Source organism: Crotalus tigris, unplaced genomic scaffold (assembly GCF_016545835.1).
Source record: "Crotalus tigris isolate CLP2741 ecotype Arizona unplaced genomic scaffold, ASM1654583v1 scf7180000018486.1709376, whole genome shotgun sequence".
NCBI lineage: Eukaryota > Metazoa > Chordata > Lepidosauria > Squamata > Viperidae > Crotalus > Crotalus tigris.
This window is the reverse complement of record NW_024097034.1, coordinates 367,374-389,284: the sequence shown is the minus strand read 5'-3', so window position 1 is coordinate 389,284 and position 21,911 is coordinate 367,374. Positions and strand designations below refer to the sequence as shown.

General features: G+C 38.4%; 1 protein-coding gene and 1 long non-coding RNA gene across 3 annotated transcripts in view; one reads left to right on the top strand and one right to left on the bottom strand.

Moving 5' to 3' along the window:
- The window catches only part of B3GALNT2 (beta-1,3-N-acetylgalactosaminyltransferase 2), a 29,271-nt gene extending 17,497 nt beyond the window's left edge, over positions 1-11,774 (bottom strand). For both annotated transcript variants that reach the window (XM_039352988.1, XM_039352989.1), the window contains exons 1-5: positions 11,530-11,774; positions 5,376-5,523; positions 4,601-4,701; positions 3,769-3,962; positions 1,137-1,232 (exon numbers count right to left, since the gene is read on the bottom strand). In XM_039352988.1, coding sequence (XP_039208922.1) covers positions 1,137-1,232; positions 3,769-3,962; positions 4,601-4,701; positions 5,376-5,523; positions 11,530-11,641 — 651 coding nt within the window. In that variant the 5' untranslated portion in view covers positions 11,642-11,774. The remainder of the gene's footprint in view (positions 1-1,136; positions 1,233-3,768; positions 3,963-4,600; positions 4,702-5,375; positions 5,524-11,529) is intronic.
- A 142-nt stretch (positions 11,775-11,916) lies between these two features.
- LOC120312352 overlaps positions 11,917-21,911 on the top strand; it is a 17,229-nt gene continuing 7,234 nt past the window's right edge. The window contains exons 1-2 of the long non-coding RNA XR_005557872.1: positions 11,917-12,026; positions 18,907-18,985. This is a non-coding gene — a long non-coding RNA (uncharacterized LOC120312352). The remainder of the gene's footprint in view (positions 12,027-18,906; positions 18,986-21,911) is intronic.

Sequence of the window (21,911 nt, the reverse complement as noted above, 5' to 3'; positions counted from 1 at the left end):
TCAGCATTGTGGTGCCCTCGGGGGGGGGCAGGGAGGCACCTCTGAGTGCCGCCTCTGGCACGCAAAGACCGGGGGAACAAAAATGGGCCACCATGCTGCAAGGCGCATAAACAGCTGCTGCCACGCTGCAGAGTGCAGATACAAGGCGCTGTACCACGTAAGAATGGGGCAGGGCTAGTATCACGCAGGCAATAGCCCCTCCCCATTTGCAGTACGTGCATGCTTGTGGCCCCGTGCACGCATGCATGCATGTAAAATGCTTCCCCCTCCCTTTTCTTCCAATCGACAATTGTTGGTGACCTCTGCTCTACCACCTCTACTGGAGCTTGCTAGTCGGCTGCTTCGCCTTTGTGCTGGCTGGGGCTCCTGCTCCGGGGGGCGGGGGCAGCCTGATGGACCTGCTGCTGAGTGCCACCTCTGGCACGTGTGCCATAGGTTCACCACAACTGCCTTTGAGCCTTATCTAGTTTTTCCCAGGTGAAAGCTGCCAGTTTGGGGAGATTCCTGTATTATAGGCAGAGAACAATAAAGCAGCTAATTTGAACCCCACATGTATGGGTCTGGTTGTTCACACCTGAATGAACAAAGTTGTCCAACTTTATAGAAATCAGGCTATGAAACAGGAATTTTGCTCTGGAGTTCACAAGTTGTCCTCACTTGAACTTGATTCCGAATCTAAATCCATCTGCTTATTTTTCCTGATCTATTCACCATCCCCTCTATAATGATAAAGGCTTTAAACTTCATAATTCCAGAATGCAATATAATGCCTTTTGTTTTCACCTCACAAGCAAAACATATGTAATATCTTCCACTTCTGTACTAGATGTGGAAACAAATTCAGGAAAGCTTATATTTAATTTCTGTCATGTTATTAAGCTCTCAATAAGTTATTCTTTGAGGGAGATGGGTTCAGACACGTGAAAAATAAATGAAACAGTATCATAGATCTTTAAATGTCACAAAAAAAGACAACTAGCAGGTTCTAGGTGAGATTTTTCACAGTCCTAAGTCCATTAATAGTTTATTAATTACAACAAAATGCTGAGCAAATATGAATAAATGAAAAAAAAAGAAATATCATTGAGAAGAATCAGTTTCATGTACAGTATGTCCCATAAATACACTGCACATACCTCTGGCAGAATGAACTGTTCTACAGGTTTGTACCAAAGTTTGTTCACTTGCACTCCACAACTAGGTGGACTAAAACGAGCGCTGAAGAGTGCCTCCTATGGAAATAATAAGTAACCCATTTGTTAGCCAGGAAAACCATTCATGAAAAATCACATCTTCTTGGCCAGTTCATGAAAAAAAAAACATAACTGGATCTTAAAACAAAGCAAAACACTTTTATGTATGATGCAATTTTAATAAATTCAAGCCTCTAAGTATCTTACTCCTAACAGATACAAAAATGCTACTATGTTGTTGCAAACAGAGACATGCTTTAAGAAGTTTCTTATGTTTTAGAGACTGTGACAAAACTTTATGGTTATAGTCAATTTCTCTCACACTGAAATGAATCATTGTCAAAACAAAAATAAGTTAGATATTTTGACCTACCTAACAATCATAAATGTAAACTTTGGAAGTTTATATGTCTATATAAAGAGTGCATTAATGCAGAGGTCCCCAAGCCCCGGTCCGTGGACCAGTACCGGATCACGGCATGCCAGTAACCGGTCCACACAAACAAGCAAAGCCCCATCGTGAGATGCAGGCAGCACATAAAACCACACACCCTCCAGTCCGAAGAAAAACCTCTTTCCACGGAACCGGTCCCTGGTGCCCAAAAGGTTGGGGACCTCTGCCTTAATGCACCTCTGAATTAAATTATATTTTTAATTACCAGTAGTAATTCAATGTTACACAACCTAAATATTAACTTTAAATGGTCAAACTTGTGGATGGTCTTGTCTAAAACCAGTCATTTTAGAATTATCTTAATCCATCTTTAATCTCTTTAAAACTAGCATATTCTAGCATATGCAGAAGAATCTGCTATTATTTGTCCTAGAGAATAAGCAGACAGCTCACACAGCTCAGAAGAAGACTATCACTTTTTACAGCAGTGGTTCTCAACCTTTCTAATGCCGCGACCCCATAATACAGTTCCCATGTTGTGGTGACCCCCAACCACTTATACATCACTGGGTGCCAGGGGTGTGGCCAAAGAAAAGGGGGAAAAATGGTGGACAGCCTTGTTTGGCGACCCCCGTGAAATGGTCGTTCGACCCCAAATGGGGTCCCGACCCACAGGTTGAGAACCACTGTTTTACAGTATCCAAGTTACAACATAAAAGAAAATTCTCTAGAGGATGCTATGCACTTCTTTGCAAAGGGCCAGGCATTTGCCCCAAGACAGCAAACATATTAATCTATGGAAATATGACCACAGTGAATTAACATTTCAGAGCCATAGAGAAAAATATATCAGTGATAAAACCAATTCTCACATCACCCATATCCCTTCCCTGTGTTACACAGTAAACATCATTTAGCATTCAAATACAATACTTTTCTTCATATTAAATCAAAGTTTTATTGTACTTGAATGCTAAATAATGTTTACTATGTAACACAGCCAAGGGATATGTATAAAATATTTAAAATCTTATCAAACAGTCAGCCAGATTTCTTTGTATTCATGAACATCTAAATATAAGCCTACCTATAATGCCCTCTAAAACTGCTAATTGCAACAATGGTGTATTTTTGAAAGCAATTCTGAGATTAAATTCTATGAGAACCTTCCTTAAGCTTAAAGTTTCTACCTGTCCCCTCAAATATTTGCTTTAAAATGTATTAGCAGAATGCTGACCACAAGACTGAACTTTGATTCACAATGGACTTCTGAAAAGCCATTCAGCAGAATTAATCTGCTACAGCAATGGGTTGATGGAAGCAGAGCTGAGAAAACGGTAAAGAATTTCTGCCTTTAATAACTACTGCAAGGCAAGGGAGTTTATTTAGTATTCATATTGTGGCTGCAATGCTTTACATATCTACTTAGTGGTAAGCCCACTGAGCTTTGTTGGATTTACTTTCAAAGAGGCTACAAGACCACATTGCTGCTGTATTTAGATTTCATTTTATAATGTGCAAACCTTTGAGATGCAGTTTACAAAAATCCAATAAACAAAGCCACCCATTCAAAGAACACTAGGAAAATAACAACACTCTTCTACACTTAGTGCAGATGTAAAACAAGGTGACTGAAACCCATGCAGTCTCCAGTTTCCCTTTCCCATTGTTTCGGTTAGAAATTCTTGACAAACTGTGGCTCAAGAGCTGAAAACTTAATTTTATTGTTTGCTTTAAAGCTTAAATGTTTTTGGTTTTTTTTCTGGTCTGTGATCTTCCTTAAAGTGGCATGAGTTTCTTTACTGCAGTAGAGAATGAAGACTTCAAAAAATTAGGACATAACTACAGTCCCTATCATATTGCCATATCCAGGATTTCTAAATGCTCACAGAATATATATAACACACGAAACTGATTACTTGTCCTTCACTTACCCACTCCCCTCCCATTATTCCCACTTATTCTGTTTTACTAGCTACTTCTGATTGTCCCAATTAAAACAATGATTAAGAAACGCAATAGTCAAACTGATTGCAGATAGCACTGCCAGTCATTTTGCCTGTTCATTCCTCATTGGGTATCTGTCAACTCTCTCTCTAATAATCCCCTGCTTAGTTCTACCACCTAATGAGATTGTGGATCTGGTCCATTCTATAAGAGAATTACAAGGACAGGGCATACCTCTTGCTCTGCTTGGTACAGTTTCACTGTAATGTTTCTCTGGAATCCAACACCCTTCGCATCGTAGAACACCCCAAGACTGGTGATGACAATTGGATAAAGGACTTTGAAATGCACGCTGACCACTCGGTCTTCTGAAAACACCGAAGTATCATCCTCTGGCAAAGTGAAGGCTTCAATTTCTTGATTCAAAACTAATGAAAAAAATTAAGAAAGCGGGCAAAACAAGCTCATCTAAAATAAGAAGAAAGCAGTCAAGACTCAGTAACTCTTTCAGGTACTCTTGTTTTACCATAAAAGGAAAATTTCTCTATTACCATCTAGAGCAAGTGCAGTGCTTAAATGCATTTACACCTTAAATCCTTAACATATTCATTTGAAACTATATCCTATTTACTTCAAGCATTGTTGAAAATTAACATGGATAAGTGGGATTGTAGCTTATTTTCTGGCTCACTACAATGAAAAGAAAGATTGAGGGCAATAGAAGAAGGGGACGACAGAGAATGAGATGGCTGGATGGAGTCACTGAAGCAGTAGGTGTGAACTTAAATGGACTCCAGAAGATGGTAGAGGACAGGAAGACCTGGAGGAACATTGTCCATGGGGTCACGATGGGTCGGACACGACTTCGCAATTAACAACAACAATGAAAAGGTAATTGCAGTTTGCTAACTATCACAACTACTTGAAAATATCAAGAGCTCCTATTTAAATTCTAACTATACTTTCGTGGGTAAGAAATTGTAGCAGCTACAATATTTTGTATGACTGATTATAGGAATGTCATACAGTATACCTCTTTTTCTCTCCCCAAACCTTCAGTTCTTACCTGGATTAGAGATATTTAGAAGTTTGCATGAATAGGGATCTTCTCTATCTTCTACTGGCACATGACATCCATGGGTACCAATTATAAACTTCACAAGGACACTAAAACAAAATTAACAACATTTATTTTTTCTTCTATTTGCCCAATTCTGCTACCTTTTTTTCAAACAATACACACACATGCACACACACATGTATTTATGTATGTATGGAAAATTCTTGTTATACAGGCTAATTCTGGGAATTTCGTTGAAACTATTCAAAGATAAGATATCCTTTATTGTCATTTTTCTACTGTGGGCACACTGGCACACATTAAAAATGAAATTCTGTTGCCTGCTCTCAAAAGTGTACACATACATAACACACATATAAACATGCTATATACAACATTTGTATATAACTACACCCTTACATATAAGTAACATATTAATATTAATCACTGTCCATCTTGAATATATAACGGAAGGAGGAAGCTTGAAAGTTCACAAGGTTAATACTGTATGGAACAAAACTGTGACTGAATCTGGATGTTCTGCTTTGGATATTACGGAGCCTCCTCTCAGAAGGTAACAAGAAGAACAAGTTGTGAAACTATTAAGAAAAACAAGATTTTTCTTGATAAGAACATATAGGAAAGGCTATGTCAGAATTCTGTTTAATATAAGTTTTGGGCTCTTATTCAAATGATGCCAAGGATATCTTGAAATAATTCATTTAAACCAATGAGAATCTATAAATCTTCTTGAATGAAGGCAATAAGAATGGGGAATTACCGATGGCTTAATGTTGGGTGCTGCTTCAAATGCCTAAACCAAGTATTCCTTATAGCATTCCGTAGTCCATCATTGTGTCGTGCAGAAAGTATCCCTACAATAACATCATAATGTTTTGGTTTCCAATGAGGAAAGAAAGCCAGTAGACCTAAGAAGTAAAAATTAAAAATACTTTAGCAGACAAATAAGTAAACGAGTATGCAGATCAATATTATAAAAAAGCCATTTTTCAATTATTTGTAAACATTTTAGCCAAACCCATATAAAATTAGAAGAAAGATTTTAGAAGAAAATATGTACTTAAATTTAGAAAAGGATACTGGAAATAGTTTTACATATCCTGATAACTGAAAAATTAACACAAAGAATTGAATATGAACATATATGAAAACAGAATATGAATGTGTGTGTGATTCCTACATTACAAAATAATGTATTATCTTCCTTAAAAGATTAATATTTATTTACTGTATTTTAACACAAACAGATCTAAGAATTAGATGGTAAAACAGATACAGCTTAGATGTAATGAAATGATTCTAAAAATGAGAAGCTAAGTGTTAATACAAAACAACTGTTAATCAAGGAGCAGAATATGAGCAATATCCATGAACCATAAATATTTGAGGAAGATAAGAAACAAAGCTTTCCATTTATTACTAAATTATATTTCCCTGTACAGTAGCTTTATCTGGCAATGCCAGTGGTGAGGAATGCTAAATTCCAAAGCATCTGGTGAGCCACAGGTTCCCACCTGCAGATATACACTATATTCAGATATACATATCTATACCCATCTATCATTAAATACAGTGATTTAGTTTCAATATTATGGTTTCATAAGTCCAGTAAACAAGACAAGTAATTTACATTCCATCATGGATGACAGCATGTATTCATGGTTTATTTTTAATAAATTATTATACAATGGATATATTCAGATTTATATTTAGCCCTGGCAAAAAATCAGTTTCATCTCATTCTGCTTAATTTGAGAATAAAAAGAATTAAGTGTCAAATCAACTAAATGCCAACTCTGTTTAGAAAAATGACTGCACATAATGTACAAGATATCATTTCAGAGTTTTAATTTTAGTGCAAACTCCAAAACAATCAACAAATTGTGTGTTCCAGATCTAGTATGGATGTTCCCAGATCTTGATGATCTTCCAACTATCTCTGTCCTTTAATATTGTACATTTACGAAGATTATCATTGCTGTCCTTTTTTTAATTAAGAAAAAATGGTGGAAAACACAATTGGATTTCTTTTAACTAATATTTTATCATTGAAACAAAAAGAAATTATTTGCTGATAAGGTGAAAACCAATGTACAATATGAGTAAGAAGATATGTAGTCTAAATTAGTGCCATACACATTTAAAAGTGTTTTCCTTGAGAGCAGCTATGTTAACTGAAATTGCTCGCACTTTACAATTTTTCTTTGTTCATCAGTGAGAATTCCATCATCCCCAGCAAGACTGATCAATTACTTTTTCATCGTAATATATATTTCCATGGGTATATTACATAAAAAGAGAAAACAGAGTTCAACAAAATCAGTATGAAGAATATAAAATGTATAAAAATAGCATTTACTTAGATTTAATTACCTAAGACAAAAAAAATTACATTTTCTATAAATCAATTATTTAAATCTAAAATGTGTGAAGGAACAGAAATAACTCCATGATGCACTCAAAACCATGTGGCGACCAGACAAGCCTTTCTGAACAGAACAATTCATGGACAAAATGAAAACAGCTAAAAAGATCACCCATTCTCTTATAGTCATTCATTTAACTTTATTCAACAAAGGTATTTTTTTAAATAAGAAATCCTAAAGATATAAGTATACATGAGAAAATAATTCCTCCAGACACACTGCCCCCTAATTATTTGGGCTTTAATAGCAATAGTCATGTTTTGAAATGCACCCACAAAGAGAATGGAACATAGTGTAACTTATGAAGGGAAAAACTTGGCAGATGAATTTCTCACTAAATGCACATCTAACTTTCTAGACTGAACTTTGGTCTCTGTCCAGGCCATTACTCAGCTGGACACTGATTCAGGACATTCACTGTCTCCATTTGAATGAGGTGAAATTATGAAAATAACTGAACCTCAGCTGTATGTTGATGACCTCTTAGTCTACATCCTCAGATAATCTCTGCAACAGTTACATGAAGAAGTAATAAAACATGTGAGAAAAAACAGATATCTAGAAAACCCTTTAATATTACTGCTCTGCTATAAGGTAATCCTTCAGGACTATTATATCAAATTAGACACCTGAACAGAAGCAGAATCATCCAAAAAAATTATATTTGTAACTCAGATGCCCATTTCAAAAATAGACTGTGACTGATGACAGGAAAGCTACTGAGAGATTCAAGAGAGGTAAAAGAGTTCTGTCTCTTTATTGATAAATGCCATCCCTGGGGAAATCATGGCTGTTTCTGACTCAAAACTGCACTTAAATCTGGGTTGAAATAGATCCTGAGAATCAACGTCATCCAAAACTGCATGGAGTTGAATGTTAATTATATGAGCATCTTGCTTATGCGCCTGCTGTTGGAAGAAAGGAGACAGATATTGTTGCTGTAGCTATGAGAACATTAAATGGAAAATCCCTGAATCCCTGAGAAACCCATTACCAAAAAGAGGGCTGTTTTCTAGAGTTGGGGAGAAAATCAGAGATCATCATGATTCTGTGTGTGGTCAAAAGAAAGGTACAAATCCAGTAACTAACCAAAATCCACAGATGGTAATATATAGCTATTTTTATGTAAGAATTTGTTTTGGGTTCATTTTTTAGAAATTAATCTAAATAATTAATCTAAATAATATCACACACAACTATAGTTTATTCACTATGATTTAAAACACTAATCAGATGAGCCTGCACTGCTATTAAGCCATAAGGCTAATTCATATAACTTCCTAAATCAAAATTGAATAAAATATATTATTGGTACATAATGAGCAAGTACAGCTGCAAGTCCTACACTTGTGTTTTAGCACTGAACACAAGGTATCTCTTTTTGATGAACAATATGGTTTTTTTCATCATCTGGGATATTTGAAAAATGTCTGAGAAGACTTTAATCAGATGTGGCAAATAATAGCTCATGATGCTCAATCACAGAAGCTCTGTCTGTAAACCTTAGTTCCTTAGATTATCTATTTTTCTAGAGGCACTTTTAAAAAAAGAGAGAGAGAGAGAATATACAAGTCTTCCAAAACAGATTCAGAGATCAATAAGCATTTCTGCGCTTCTAAGAGAAGAAAATAATTACATCAGTGTTTATAATATAATACAGTTATGTTTACTGCAACTATAAGTTTAAATCTTATACAAAACGCTTTTTAAGTGTTACATGGCTATAGAACACACAAGATGCCATACATAGTTACATGGACATCGAGCAAGAAATCATGAGACATTGCACAAACGAATATGGTTCTAGTTCTACTTCCAGGGTAATGGTAGAAGGCAGGAAGCTAATAAAAAATATAGACCTCCATGAACACGTTGAAGTTTTCTGTTACAGCTTATTAAATAGAAGCATGAGGGAATTGAAGTCAAATTCCTCAAACCACTTATGAAGCAAATATAATGAATAATTAAGATCTAGCTACCTTTTCAAACTAAAATATTGCTTGATTACAACAAGATCTTTAAAAGATATTGGCCAAAATAACAGGAAACAGATTGTATTTACTCAATAGGAAAATAAAGTTTTCTCCCATATAATATCTATGAATTGGGGGGGGGGATATAAACTTAGTGTCAACTCCACAATGAACCTGGCTGCAGCCATTTTCTTCGTTTTAAGTTGCCACTAGATTGGAAGGGGGATGGAGGATTTCTACTAGTCTAAACATTTTTACTGTCCCGTGGGAACCAAGGTCATTTCTGTCAGATAGGGGCGGGAACATTTATTTAGAAAGCCCACCAAGCTCTTATATTGGGGAACATGGCTAATTACATAGTACTGGGGTGGAAAGTTTAACTTTGTAATATTGTTGCTCTCTGAAGGAATCTTCAGACTTGATTTCATCTTTGACTGTGCATATACTATGTAACCAATAAACATGTTCTTTGAGGAAATCTCAAGCCTCAGAGTTTTGATTTATTTGGTCTTGTCTATCAGAACCTTGACACTTAGCTGATAAAAATAGAACTTCTATTTTTCTCCCTTCTTTCCTTTTACAAAGATGATGATCTTTGTTATTCTTCTTCTTCTTTGGCTATTTTTCTCAAAGAAGACAGTACTTTGAGAAATTTATGGGTGCAAAAGAGAATGGTTGATATACATTTATAAGGATCACTTAATTTTTAAAATGCGGCTTTTTATTTTACAGGTAATTAAATAATTTTTTAAGCAATGTGTTTTTTTGTTCTGGCCTTGCCCTTTTTTCTGGTATGAGGCTTCTGGCTAATACACACCCACACACAAGAGATATGCACACTTCAAAATGATTTGAAAGAAGAGTTAGGGGACTGCAAACAAAGCCACTTTTTAAAACAGCCATATATTTTTATCAGGCTTGAATGACATTCTAACAGTTGAAGTTGTTGAGAAACACTGCTTTATAGGCATTATGATTTTAGGACTTAAATTATCTTTGATTTTAAAGACAAGGTCACTCATATATCACTGAAAAAAAATACAAAAAATTAAAGTCAGGCAAAAAGAATGCTCTAGCCTCAAAATGTGACTAATTATAACTTCTAGGATTGACAGAAGTCACCCACCACACTTAATTTCTTCTTCTATGAATAAAAATAAGACATTTTGTGTGTCTTTTTGTGTGACATTTACTAGGTCTCCTTTACCCCGATTCCAGACAACTACAAGTTTCTTCAAATTGTGTGTGTGTGTGTGTGTGTGTATGTATAAACAATTTTGAAATGAAACAAGTATTAGAACCTACTTCATCAAATGCATGAAATGTTAACCAGAAAAGCATACATGATTATATATGGTAATGGTGAATGAAATGACCGGAGTGGTGATAGATGCATAGTTACAAAAGACAGACGGACAGACAGGTAAAATCATTTTCAAATTCTGAAGCTTCCTTAGGGAAAAAATCATTGTAGTTGTTTACTGCTGTATAAAACATTAATGCATTAGTTGCATGATAAATTCTTCTATTGCTATTTCGTTTTCCTACAATGAATATGTCTCAAAAAATTGCAATCCAATGTGGATCAAAGCCTGACCTCTTGGGAACACCAGACCTATAGGTTATCCTGGGAAGTGGAAATAACATCCCAGAAAGCAATAAACATTCCCTTCCGGACAGCTGTCAAAAAAAACCCTGCATGAACGTACCCATGAAATCACCAGAAGCTAAGCTCTGACATGAAGGAAAGTCTATACGGAAAGCAATCTAATTTCTTTTTCTTTTTTTCTATTTCTCAACTTCTGCTCCATATTCTACAAAAGCAAAAATTATTCATATCTACTGGCAACTGTATCTAATTTGCAGTAGATTAGCAAGGATTTTTGACCTTAACTGTTTGAAGAATTGCAGTTATGCAAACATATGCCTCCAGCTGGTGGAACTAGTAAAAAAAAAAATCAAATACACTATCAAGCCCACTCTGTTCTTCAGCATCTGCCATTTCCCTCTTACTTTTATCATGCCTCTCTCCAATTGTTTGGGGGGACTGTATATCATAACCCTGCACCTTTTCTCCTACCTGGCGAAAGGGTATCTCCCCGGATCCAAGCCCGCTGCCCTCCAACTCCTAAGCCCTTTCCTCCACGAAAGACACCAACATACTCTTATTTCTCGCCTATTCCTCCAAGCAGCCTTGTTTGCTTAGAAGGGCTGCTGGCCACTGCCTTCCTCTCTACCGAGGTGAGGAGTTACTCCACCTCTCCTCGGCTTGCCCTCCAGAGCCCGGAGGGACTCTGCCCCACCGCTTGGCTGCAAGGTGGCGGAAACAGCGCTGCCCGCCTCCTCTACCTCATGCCCCGCTCTCCGAAACAGTAAGCCGACCGCCGGCATAGCGGCTCCGTCGCTTGGGCGCAAAGGAGGCCCTCTCGCAAGATGCCTCTTGCCCCAACGCCTCCCCTGCGGGAGGGCGGCAAGCGTGCAGGCTGGGTGGCTCGGCGCCTCCTCCGCCTCCTACCTGCCGGGTGTTGCTTCCCGGGGCCGCTGGCCGGGCAGCTGAGGAGGAGAAGCCAGAGGTGCAGCACGACCCCGACCGCACACGGGCAGAGAAGTACCAACCAATTTCGCATTGGCCGCCGGCCGCTGCACAGCCGTCGCGGCCTCTCTCGGAGCGGGGACAGTAAAGGTCTCCCCGCCCTCCCTCGCTCCGGCCGGCAGTACAGCACCAGAGACCCTCGCCGGCCCCTCCCGCGGCCGGCCCCAAGCCAGAGTCCCGCCCCTGACCAGGAAAGCGTGTGCGCAGAGCCGGGCCTCTGCACTACAATCCCCACAATGCCTCGCCGCGGAGCGGAAGCGGCTTGACCTTGGCGCGATCCGACAGCGCCCCCCTCTCTCTCGAGGATGCCTCTCCGGCACCTTGCATGAGGCGAAGGCTGGAGGTGAGCAAAGTAAATCGCCCTTCCAGACGATCTTAACTCTTGGTGGACTCCGTGGAAGGGAGAGAAGAAAGAGGAGGTAGGAAAAGGCCCGCGGGGTGTTTATAACCGCAGATTGTTTTTGTAACTCTTTTTTTTCCCCCTTCAAAAATAAGAGAGAGAATGAGAGTTTCTGAAGGTAAAAATAGGCACCCAGTAAGAAAACTTTTATTGACGACATCTGGCGTTTTCTTCAGAGCCTTTCCATTTTTACACTACCACCGCCCCCGCTTCAGTTGCTGGAATATGTGGAACAAATCTTTTTAAAACAAAATTTTCCAAATGAGTAGTTGCCGCGTCCACCTGTCACCACCTTGCTGAACGAGGTAGGATTGAACGGGAATGCCCAATCCTTTGGGAAATGGGACGTTTGTAAGAAGAACTGTCGTTTTCGTTTAAACAGGAAGAAATCAAGAACTTATTCCCGAGCCCCTTCATGAAGATGCCCTGCTTACCATTTTAAAGGAAATATCCTCACGGTATCACTTTCATCTCATAACCAGCCCACCAAAAGGAAACCTGAATGTGCCTGTAGTAAAGTTGTTCCAGTGTTAAAAAATAGCATCTTCCTTCTTCCTATAGGAGCCAAGTGATAAGAACAATCTATTGTCATTGATGATGTGGGTGATGACAAAATCAGGGATGGAATCTCCCCAGATCTTATTTGGTCACTTGAGGCTTCTCCCTCCAGTTCATGGCATGGCCCTCCATATCCATTTTGGCTTGGATTGTTGGGAAGACTGGACATCCAGCTTCTGCAAGGGCTTTAGGTAATGCCTGACCAAAGGGTTGGTCAGAAATTACAGATTCCTTATGTACATAGATGTTGCATTTATTTGGAATAACACTAGACCTCTTTTTTAAAAAAAAATGTGTTTAGAAGTTGATTGATAAAGTGCTAGACCTGACTTTTGAAAAAACGAGGTCAATTTAAGCTAGGAAAAGTCGAGTATTGCTCATTGGATGCTATTTGGCCCAAGTTCTAAGTTTTCTGCTGCTGCAGTGAACAAGGAATATTTTTATTACTTTTGTGGCAAGCAGTGGCATCATGTTGTGTAATACATGAGCTACTTCTGAGTACTATCAACCATGACATTTCACTGCCAACACTGCTATTGAAATGGGACAGAGAGTGCCCACAATGCTCCTTGCAACCCTCAGGTTGTCACATACCAAGTTGATATATAGAAAGGCTGGGATGTAGTTAATGAAAAATCTGCATTCCCTTTCAGCCCCAAAGGAGGACACAAAGTGAAATGGGAGAGAAATCACCTGTGTTCCTCTCAAACCTTCTATCACAAGTGACCTGTCACTAAAACTATTTCTGGACGTGAGTCTATTTTTCTTCTGGAAGACTGCTAAATTGATGTCATAAATAGCTGATATGTTTGTAGAATAGGGGAGAGCTATGGGACCAAGAACCCAACAGGGCTCTTTTTAAACACAAGTTTAGTAGTCTTCCAAGGGAACATTAACCCCATCTCCGGAAATAGCTTTTAGATCACCGATACAAAGAACTTGCTTGAGCACAATTCGGCACCTTGAAAAAGAAAGTGATGCAGATGGGCTGATAAGAAATCTTTACAGGGGAGGAAGAATTGAAATTCTCTTATTTGCCAAATACTTATGAGGAGGTATATGAGGATTTTTGTGCTGGAAAAGTGTGGCTTCTGAAAGCTATAAAAGATATGGCCACTGATGGTATTACATCATAAGAGTTATATTTTTTAGCTGATTGGAATCTGGAAGCTCATTAAAGAGTAAATAGAGTGTCTGAAGTCCTTAAGTTTGTCTTAAGTTGGTTCAAGAAATGGGGGGAAAATGTACCACAGAAAATCAATGGAGTTATCACTAAATTTTTGAAAAATAGCTATGAGCTATTAGCTGGAAGTTGCCAATCCCTGTTTAGAACTTGTTTAATTTTTTGCATATAAGTGGCATTTATTTTATTGTGATGGATTTGCATTTTATTCATTTGGAATAATTTCTAAAAGATTTCATGTATTATGATGTGACGAAGAAATATAAATCAATCAAAATAAACATTTGAATTAAGGCTGGTACCAGTTGTTTTTATAGCCTGATGTTTTTGCTGTCTCTCTACCTCCACTACACTATCAGATGTTATTTCCAAAATCTGCAGAAAATAAACCCCTTTTTATTGATATCAAAAGCATGGGGATTTATTTACATGAGGAATTCCTCTACAATTTATTAATACAGAACAAAACATAATATTTATGGTCAGCTGCATCTTAACTATCCAAGGGGAACTCAGTCAATAATATTCCCCACTACATTCATTCACCTTCACATTTAATACATCTGTTATCAAGGGCATATAAATTTTCTTCAGCTGATGTGTATAAAGAGCAAATGATCATAATAAAAAATAACATTCTGCAAGGAGTTAAATATATAAATGATTATACACTTAGCTGCTTATTACTGAATCCTGAGGTCCTAATGGAATTACCTAATGGATTTTCGGATCATATACATAATTATTATTTCTTTATCCAGCAGATGGCAGCAATAGCTTATAAATTATCCAAGAAAGATTTTGATAGCTGTAGAATCCTTTTTAGATAATATTCCTCACCAAATATTCCTCCATCAATAAATCACCAAACATGAAGTAAATACATATTAGTCTGCAGCAGAAATTTTATCTTGCATTTTTATGTAGCTACTGAGACTAGACAATTGTATCATCATTGATTCCTTTCACTTGAAGTGCATAGGGCAGCAAACTTCTTCCAACTATATACTTCAGCCAAAATAAATTAGCTTTAAAATGATGATTCAATATAAAACCAAAGTAATGAAACAGGAAAGTATGATTTGCAAACTGATGAATGCTTAGTTCATATGGCATTGGTATAATCAAGGATATTAGATGAATGTAGGATTGTTAGTTTAGTTTTTAATATGTAATTTGATTAGTTTTGTAATTATATCTACCATACTCGATGTCCTATCCCAAATTCTTGCTTTTTATCTGCAAATCAACTGTTGTATTTTAATACTGGAAACTATTTAAAGCTCAGCCCAGCTTCTCCAGATAGTAGTACATGGCCTTCTCTGTCAGAAAGCAGACAGCAAAAGTAGATAGCAAAGAAATCTTAAAGGCTATTTGCTAAGCTTTTTGAGAATCAAATTTCAGGTCTGCAGAATTTCTGATGCCAATTTAGATACTCTCGGTGAGGACTGGATTAAGAAGACAGTTGAACTAGATTTAGAGGCGAAAATCAGTTGCAGAGAGCCATGGGTGTTAACAAACTGCCTAAAAGTACTACTTGCCCATTTTCTGTTTTCTGTCCCATTACAAAGGTCAGAACAAAACTGGTTGATTGAATGCAGGTACTTTTAAATGAACAAATCTTTAGTATTAGTTTGTTAAAAGTTAAAAATTTTGAAAAGAAAACAATCTATTCTAAATAAGGTTTTCTATTATCAGTTGATTTGACCTTTTGGCTCAAGGTTTTGAACAAAAAATACCAACGCAATTCCAATTATTTGGAGTTTAGCTCCATTTCAAACTGTTTTCCATTCTGGTATTGATAGAAGAAAATATGTGGAAGTGTAGCCATTTAATTTGCCACATTTTGACAACTGATCACAGTATCCTTCTCAAGAAGCTTCTAGAAATGGGGAGTAGGATCACTGTTTTATAACTAATTTAAACTGGATTTGGCATTTTTGTCCATCTATTCAATCCTCCCCAAGAACTTGAGAAAGGAAGTGTTGCCATTTAATAATACTATAGAAATATAATAACATTAGAGAGACAGTTTGGCACCAGGCTAGAAAACGGGAGACCATGAGTTCTAGTCCTGCCTTAGCCATGAAAGATGGTGACCTTGATGGTATTTCCAGCTCTGAATTTAAACTTTAAAATATTTTTCATTCTTCTGATGTGTTCACTATTAACCTTCTCTTGATTTCAGCATGCTTGATGTTGTCAGAATGAAGGAAGCCCAGGTATTTGTAATGATCTTCAACATCCAGACGCTTGGTGTTATTTCCATGAGGCAGGCATGTCAAACTCACGACATCATGTGATGTCGCGCAACATATCGGGACAGTTTTGCCATTGCCGGCAATGGGGTGGGTGCAGCTTCTGGATGATGCATCCGGCCCATGGGGTGGCAGTTTGACACCCCTGCCATAAGGCATCTTGATTCCTTCAATTTTCACTGTTTTTCTCCTGTTGATGGCAAGAGTAGCATATTTGTCCAGTTTAAACTCCTTTGAAGTATCTTGGCTGTATATGTTGAGCAGTAATTCTGCTTCAGGTAGTGTTTTTCCATACAGCTTCAGATTATCTATATAAAAGAAGTGGATAGCCTGGCATATGTTTTTGATATTTGATAATCATGGCCTGACCTGTTCAATATTGTTGACAGAGGCATCAATGCAATGACAAACAGTAGTGGCGATAGTGAGTCTCCTTGAAATATTCCTCTCTTGATATTAACCTATCCCAGTCTCTCACCATTGACTAGAACCTGTCTTGTCCATTGTGCCATTGATGTTTACACAAATTTTCTGATGTTTCTATTGATTCCTTTTATTTCTATGTACTTAATTATCCAGTTGTGTGGCAGGGAGTCAAATACCTTCCTGTAATCAATCCAAGCTACATTCAAATTGCTCTTCTCTTACAGTTTTCCAAAATCATCTTATCAATTAGGGGCTGATCTTATGGCTTTATGCTGTCTCCTTTCGGCTCAGATAGAAAGAACTTGTTTTCAACTAGATGCTGTTGTAGATACAATACCAGTTAGTAATTTGAAAGTTCTTGGTAAGCAGGTTGTTGTTATCATCACCACCACCACCACCACCATCATCATCTGTTTTTTTATTTATCTTCTAAAATTATCCCATAACTGAGTTAATATATTGGAATGCACTTTAATCATATTGTTTCTTATTTACATTGGGTAGGTAAGAGTATGAACATTGTGCTTACATTTTTGAAGGATAAACACTGGTTATATTGTCAATTTTCACTATGCCGGTTAGACTGCTATCATTTGGAAAAGCAGAAGTAAATATGTTGCCATGGAAACTGATGCAGCCTTGTTAAAATTAAATCAGTTATGATGTTCAAAGGGTTCCCTAGTTCCTGAGTATCGTATGAAGAAAGCAACTAATTTTTTTTGCTTTCCAAAACCATATTTAAATATCACCATTTTTGCTTAAATACAAGTATAGATTGAATACATAGTGGATGTAAAGAGATAGCTCTTCCAAATACATAGAGTTCTAGAAACTAGAGCTACTAGTAAAATAAGATTTTACTGTGGTGCTGAAACTTAAATGAAGAAGTAGTGTGGTTTTATTGTTATGCTAGGATTGATTATGGAAGGATGAATATGATGAAATACTAATAGTATATTATAGCCACTCTACTCCTTTATGCAGGTATTTGTATTTTATGATTTTCTCCAGTTGTCTTCTATTCTGCTGTCTTCAGATACTGCGCATCTACTAGCCAGACTTTTATTTTTTTGTCATTCTTACTGTAACAATTGCTATTATGGTTTGTTGCATAGTCAGCCAGATGTTTAGACTGGATTTGGCATTTTTAATCCACCTATCGAGTCCTTCCCAAAGACCTGGGATAAGCAGGTTGTTTCATGTTGTTAATGGTATCATCCCAGGATATAAGCTGTTCCAAATAAACCTGCTTTTTACAATTGACTGATGGTGAATTTGTCAATGCTGGAGATGTTCAAATGGTGCTCCAGTTGTTTGGGAATTGCACCCAAGGGACCTGTTACTGTTGGTACTATTTTTGCTTTCTTTTGCCACATTCTACTTCTCTTTGGAGGTCTTCATATTTTGTGGGTTTCTCCAGTTCTTTCTCTCCTGTTCTGCTGTCTCCAGGTTCTGCCATGTCCACTCTCCAGTGTCTTTTGTCTTTCTTATCATCAGTTGTTAGGTCTGCAGTGTTATGTGGCAAGTGCTTGTCTATTTGAATTCTAAGAGCACTTTAGTGTCTTCATTTTCTATTACTTTGTCAATTCTGTGGCCCCACCAGTTCTTGCTTGCAGGAAAATGGTATTTCTTGCAGATCTTCCAGTGCACCACTGTTGCTACATTGTCATGCCATTCTTTGCGGTCAGTCAATGCAATCTTCTTGCAGAATGAGTCTTCTTAAAGATTTCTCTCTTGATATTAACCTCTACCAGTTTATCACCATTGATCAGCAATTGTGTCTTCCATTATGCCATTGATCTTTGCCAAACCTTCTGATGTTTCTACTGACTCCTGTTATTGCTAGGCACTTGATTATGCAATCTTGGCAGTGAATTAATGGCGTTATCTGTGGTCAGTCTGTGCAATCTTCTTAATATGCCTTTAAAGCGGTGTTGACTCTGGACAGGTTTTTTCAGTTTCCTTGGCAGTATTTCAGAAGTTTCCACAATGGCTAGCCAGACCAATGGGAAGCCTAGTAACATGTTTACTTTTAAATGGCTTTCCATTGGTCTGGCTAGCCATTGTAAGAACAAAATATGAGATTAAGTAAGCCTTTAAGTTTGTTTGTTTATTCGTAAGCATCACAATTAAAATAAGGCATACTATATAACGTAACATTTAAAATATAAACCACAAGATTAAAATATGCACAAATTAAACAGTTCTTGCCCAGATCTTGATCTCTAGGTGACTTTGTATTATGGCTTGTGCATACACATCCTGCTCCCACAAATTTGGAACAGCTTTCGGTTTGCATTCCCTCCAACTTAAATCTCAGCCCAGTTTCTCCCCCCACCCTTAAAGAAGCCATTAGTCAACCCCGCTATTTTGGGCAATTTTTGACTTGCCTCTGACCTTTTTTCTACTAAAAATTGTTGAGGTTTCTGACTACAGTTGCAAATAACAATAAAAGTATTATTGCTTCCCCTCAGTTATGTTTCAGGCCTGGCCATAGGACCAAAACAGCACTGATTTTGCTTCTGGATGACCTCTGGCAAGAACAGGATGAAGGTAATGCATATATCCTGGTTGTCCCTGATCTCTCTATGGCTTTCAATGCCATTGAACATGCTGTTGTTCTGGATCAGTCCTGGGGGCTTTTAATTGGGGCAGAACTTTGCTTTGGCTATCTTCCTCCTTCTGGGGTCAGTTCTAATTGATGTTAATGAGAGAGGGGAAATTAAGCCCACATTCCCTTTTCCGTGGAGCTCTTCAGGATTCTCCTGTTTAACATATGCATGAAGCCATTGGATAAGGGCACCTGTCAGAATAGGTATAGTCCTATCTTGGGTTGTGGATTTTCTGTTTCTATGTCTGTGTGGGCTCCAACTCAACCAAGCAGGACTGAAAAATGCTTCTGGATTTTAGGGTATCCAAAATCCTGGACTTTAGATTTTCTGTCTATAGTTCTGGGCAGAGTTGGGTTTCCTCACACAGAACCAATGTAAAATTTGGGAGTTCTCCTAGACCAGGGGTAGGCAACCCAAAACACTCAAAGAGCCACTTGAACCCGTTTCCCACCAAAAACAAAACACCGGGAGCCGCAAAACCCTTTTGATATCTAAAATGAAGATAACACTGCATATATCCTTTTTTATCTTTATTATAGTGTGTGTGTGTGTGTGTGTGTGTGTGTGTGTGTGTGTGAGAGAGAGAGAGAGAGAGAGAGAGAGAGAGAGAGAGAGAGAGAGAGAGTGTATACACACACACACACACACACACACACACATTAAAAATAAAAGTAAAAATATGACTCTTGGGAATATCCATACTATTAAAACAATGATCACCGAGAGAATGCTTTAAGAGAATAAAATTACAAACACACACAGGTAAAAAAAGGATATATGCAGTGTTATCTTCATTTTAGATGTCAAAAGGGTCTCTCTCTCCCTCCCTCTCTATCTGCCCTTGGTCTGCCACTCCTCTTCCCCCACTCTCTTTCTTTCTCTCTTTCCTCTCTCTCTCCCTCTCTCTCTCTCTCTCTCTCTCTTTCTCTCTCTCTCTTTATCCCCCCCCCCATCTGCTGCTCACCTGGCAAGCTTCAAGTTGTTCTCCAACAATCTCAGGGGTAGGCAACCTCGTCTCTTTTATGACTCATGGACTTCAACTCCCAGAATTCCTGAGTCAGCCTAGCTGGGCTAGCTAGCTCTCTCCTGCCCTTCCTGCTTCCTGCAGAGACGCAGCAAAGGGAGGAGCTCCGCCCAGAAAGCTTTTCAGCTCCTCGGAGAACAATGTGAGTGCACTCTCTTTTACACACACACACACACACACACACAGAGAAGCAGGGAAGCGCAATTGCCTCTGTCTCTCTCTGCAAAGGCAGAGGAGGCTGGGAGCCACAGGGGAAGGCTCAAAGAGCCGCATGCGGCTCCGGAGCCGCAGGTTGCCGACCTGTGTCCTAGACTCATGGGGTTAGTGGTGGCTGGGGCCAAGTGGGCTTCTCCACAATTTCATGTCGTGCACTAATTGACCCCTTTGCTGGATCAGGAAGAGTTGTGCATGGTCACTCATGCTTCATTCATCTACCAAATGGATTAGAATGCAATGTAGTTTAAATGGTGCTGTCCTTTGTTCAAAGGAAAGTTACAATTGGCAGCATGAGCAATTATGGGCATCCTTTAGTACAGTGGTGGCGAACCTATGGCACGGGTGCCAGAGGCGGCACTCAGAGCCTCTCTGTGGGCATGCGTGCCGTCTCCCCAGTCCTAGGCCTTCAACTGGGTTTTATAAAACCTTTTCGCTTTAGGCCTCCGCCGCCGTGTGCAAAAAAAAAAAAAAAAAGTTCAATCAGTCAATTTCAACTTCTTGTGGGAAAAAAAAAGATCTTGCAAAGTTGGAATTGATTGATTGAACTTTTTAGTCCCACCCAGTCTGCCATTACTACTGCAGCCATGCCCACCCAATGGGCCATGCCCACCCAATGGGCCACACCCACACCCGGCACTCGACAATGCATAAGTGGGTTTTGGGTTGCAGTTTGGGCACTCGGTCTCTTAAAGGTTCGCCATCACTGCTTTAGTATGTGCGTACTACATGCAAATAGTCTTTGACCTACAACTGTAATTGAGCCTAGAATTACAGTCATAAATCATGCCAGTTGTTAAGCAGGTCATCACTTGACTGCACTCAATTTTATGACCTTGTTTTGCAGCAGTCATTAAGTAAACACAGCAGTGGTAAAGCAAATACCATGGTCGTTAAATGAATCCATTGTCTGCAATGGATGTTTTTTTCCTGGAAACTGGGAACACCAATTTTTTGCAAAGAAAATGGCCCAAATCACAGTCACATGACTATGGAGTGCTGCAAATGGCCATAAATGCAGACCAGTTGCCAAGAGCTCCAAATGCAGTCACGTGAGTCTGGTGGGGGACAGCCACCAGAACTTCAAATTTGGCTCCTATGTACCTTATCTGAGCTCTGTCGTAATTTTGAACAGTTGCAAAGCAGCTAATTATAAATCAAGCATTATCTGTATCTGGCTTTTAAGCTGCACTAGTTCCCAACAGGTGTTTAGGTGCAATTCAGGATGCTGGTTAGTGCCTATAAAGCTCTTCATGGCATAGAATCAAGATATTTCAATGACCACTTTTCTCCAATTGTCTCTACCTGCCCCATCAGATCTGGCAGAAAAAGCATGCTCTGGATCTTGTTGATCAGAAAACATGTCTTCTCTGTAACAATGTCAGCCCTTTGGAACACCGTTCCTCCTGAGATTAGATTAATCCTAAACTTGCTGCACTTCTGGATTTCAGAAATGGTAGTTAGTGAATTTGTTATTTGTCCAATTATCTTTGCTGTCGATTTTTTCTTTTTGATGCTTGTATTTTTTGTTTTGATGTTATATTATGTTAGTTGTCTAGAGTTAAAGCCCAGAGTTGGCAGCCATAGAAATCCAATCTAGTGCTCAATTTTGGGCTGAGGTTTTGAGCTC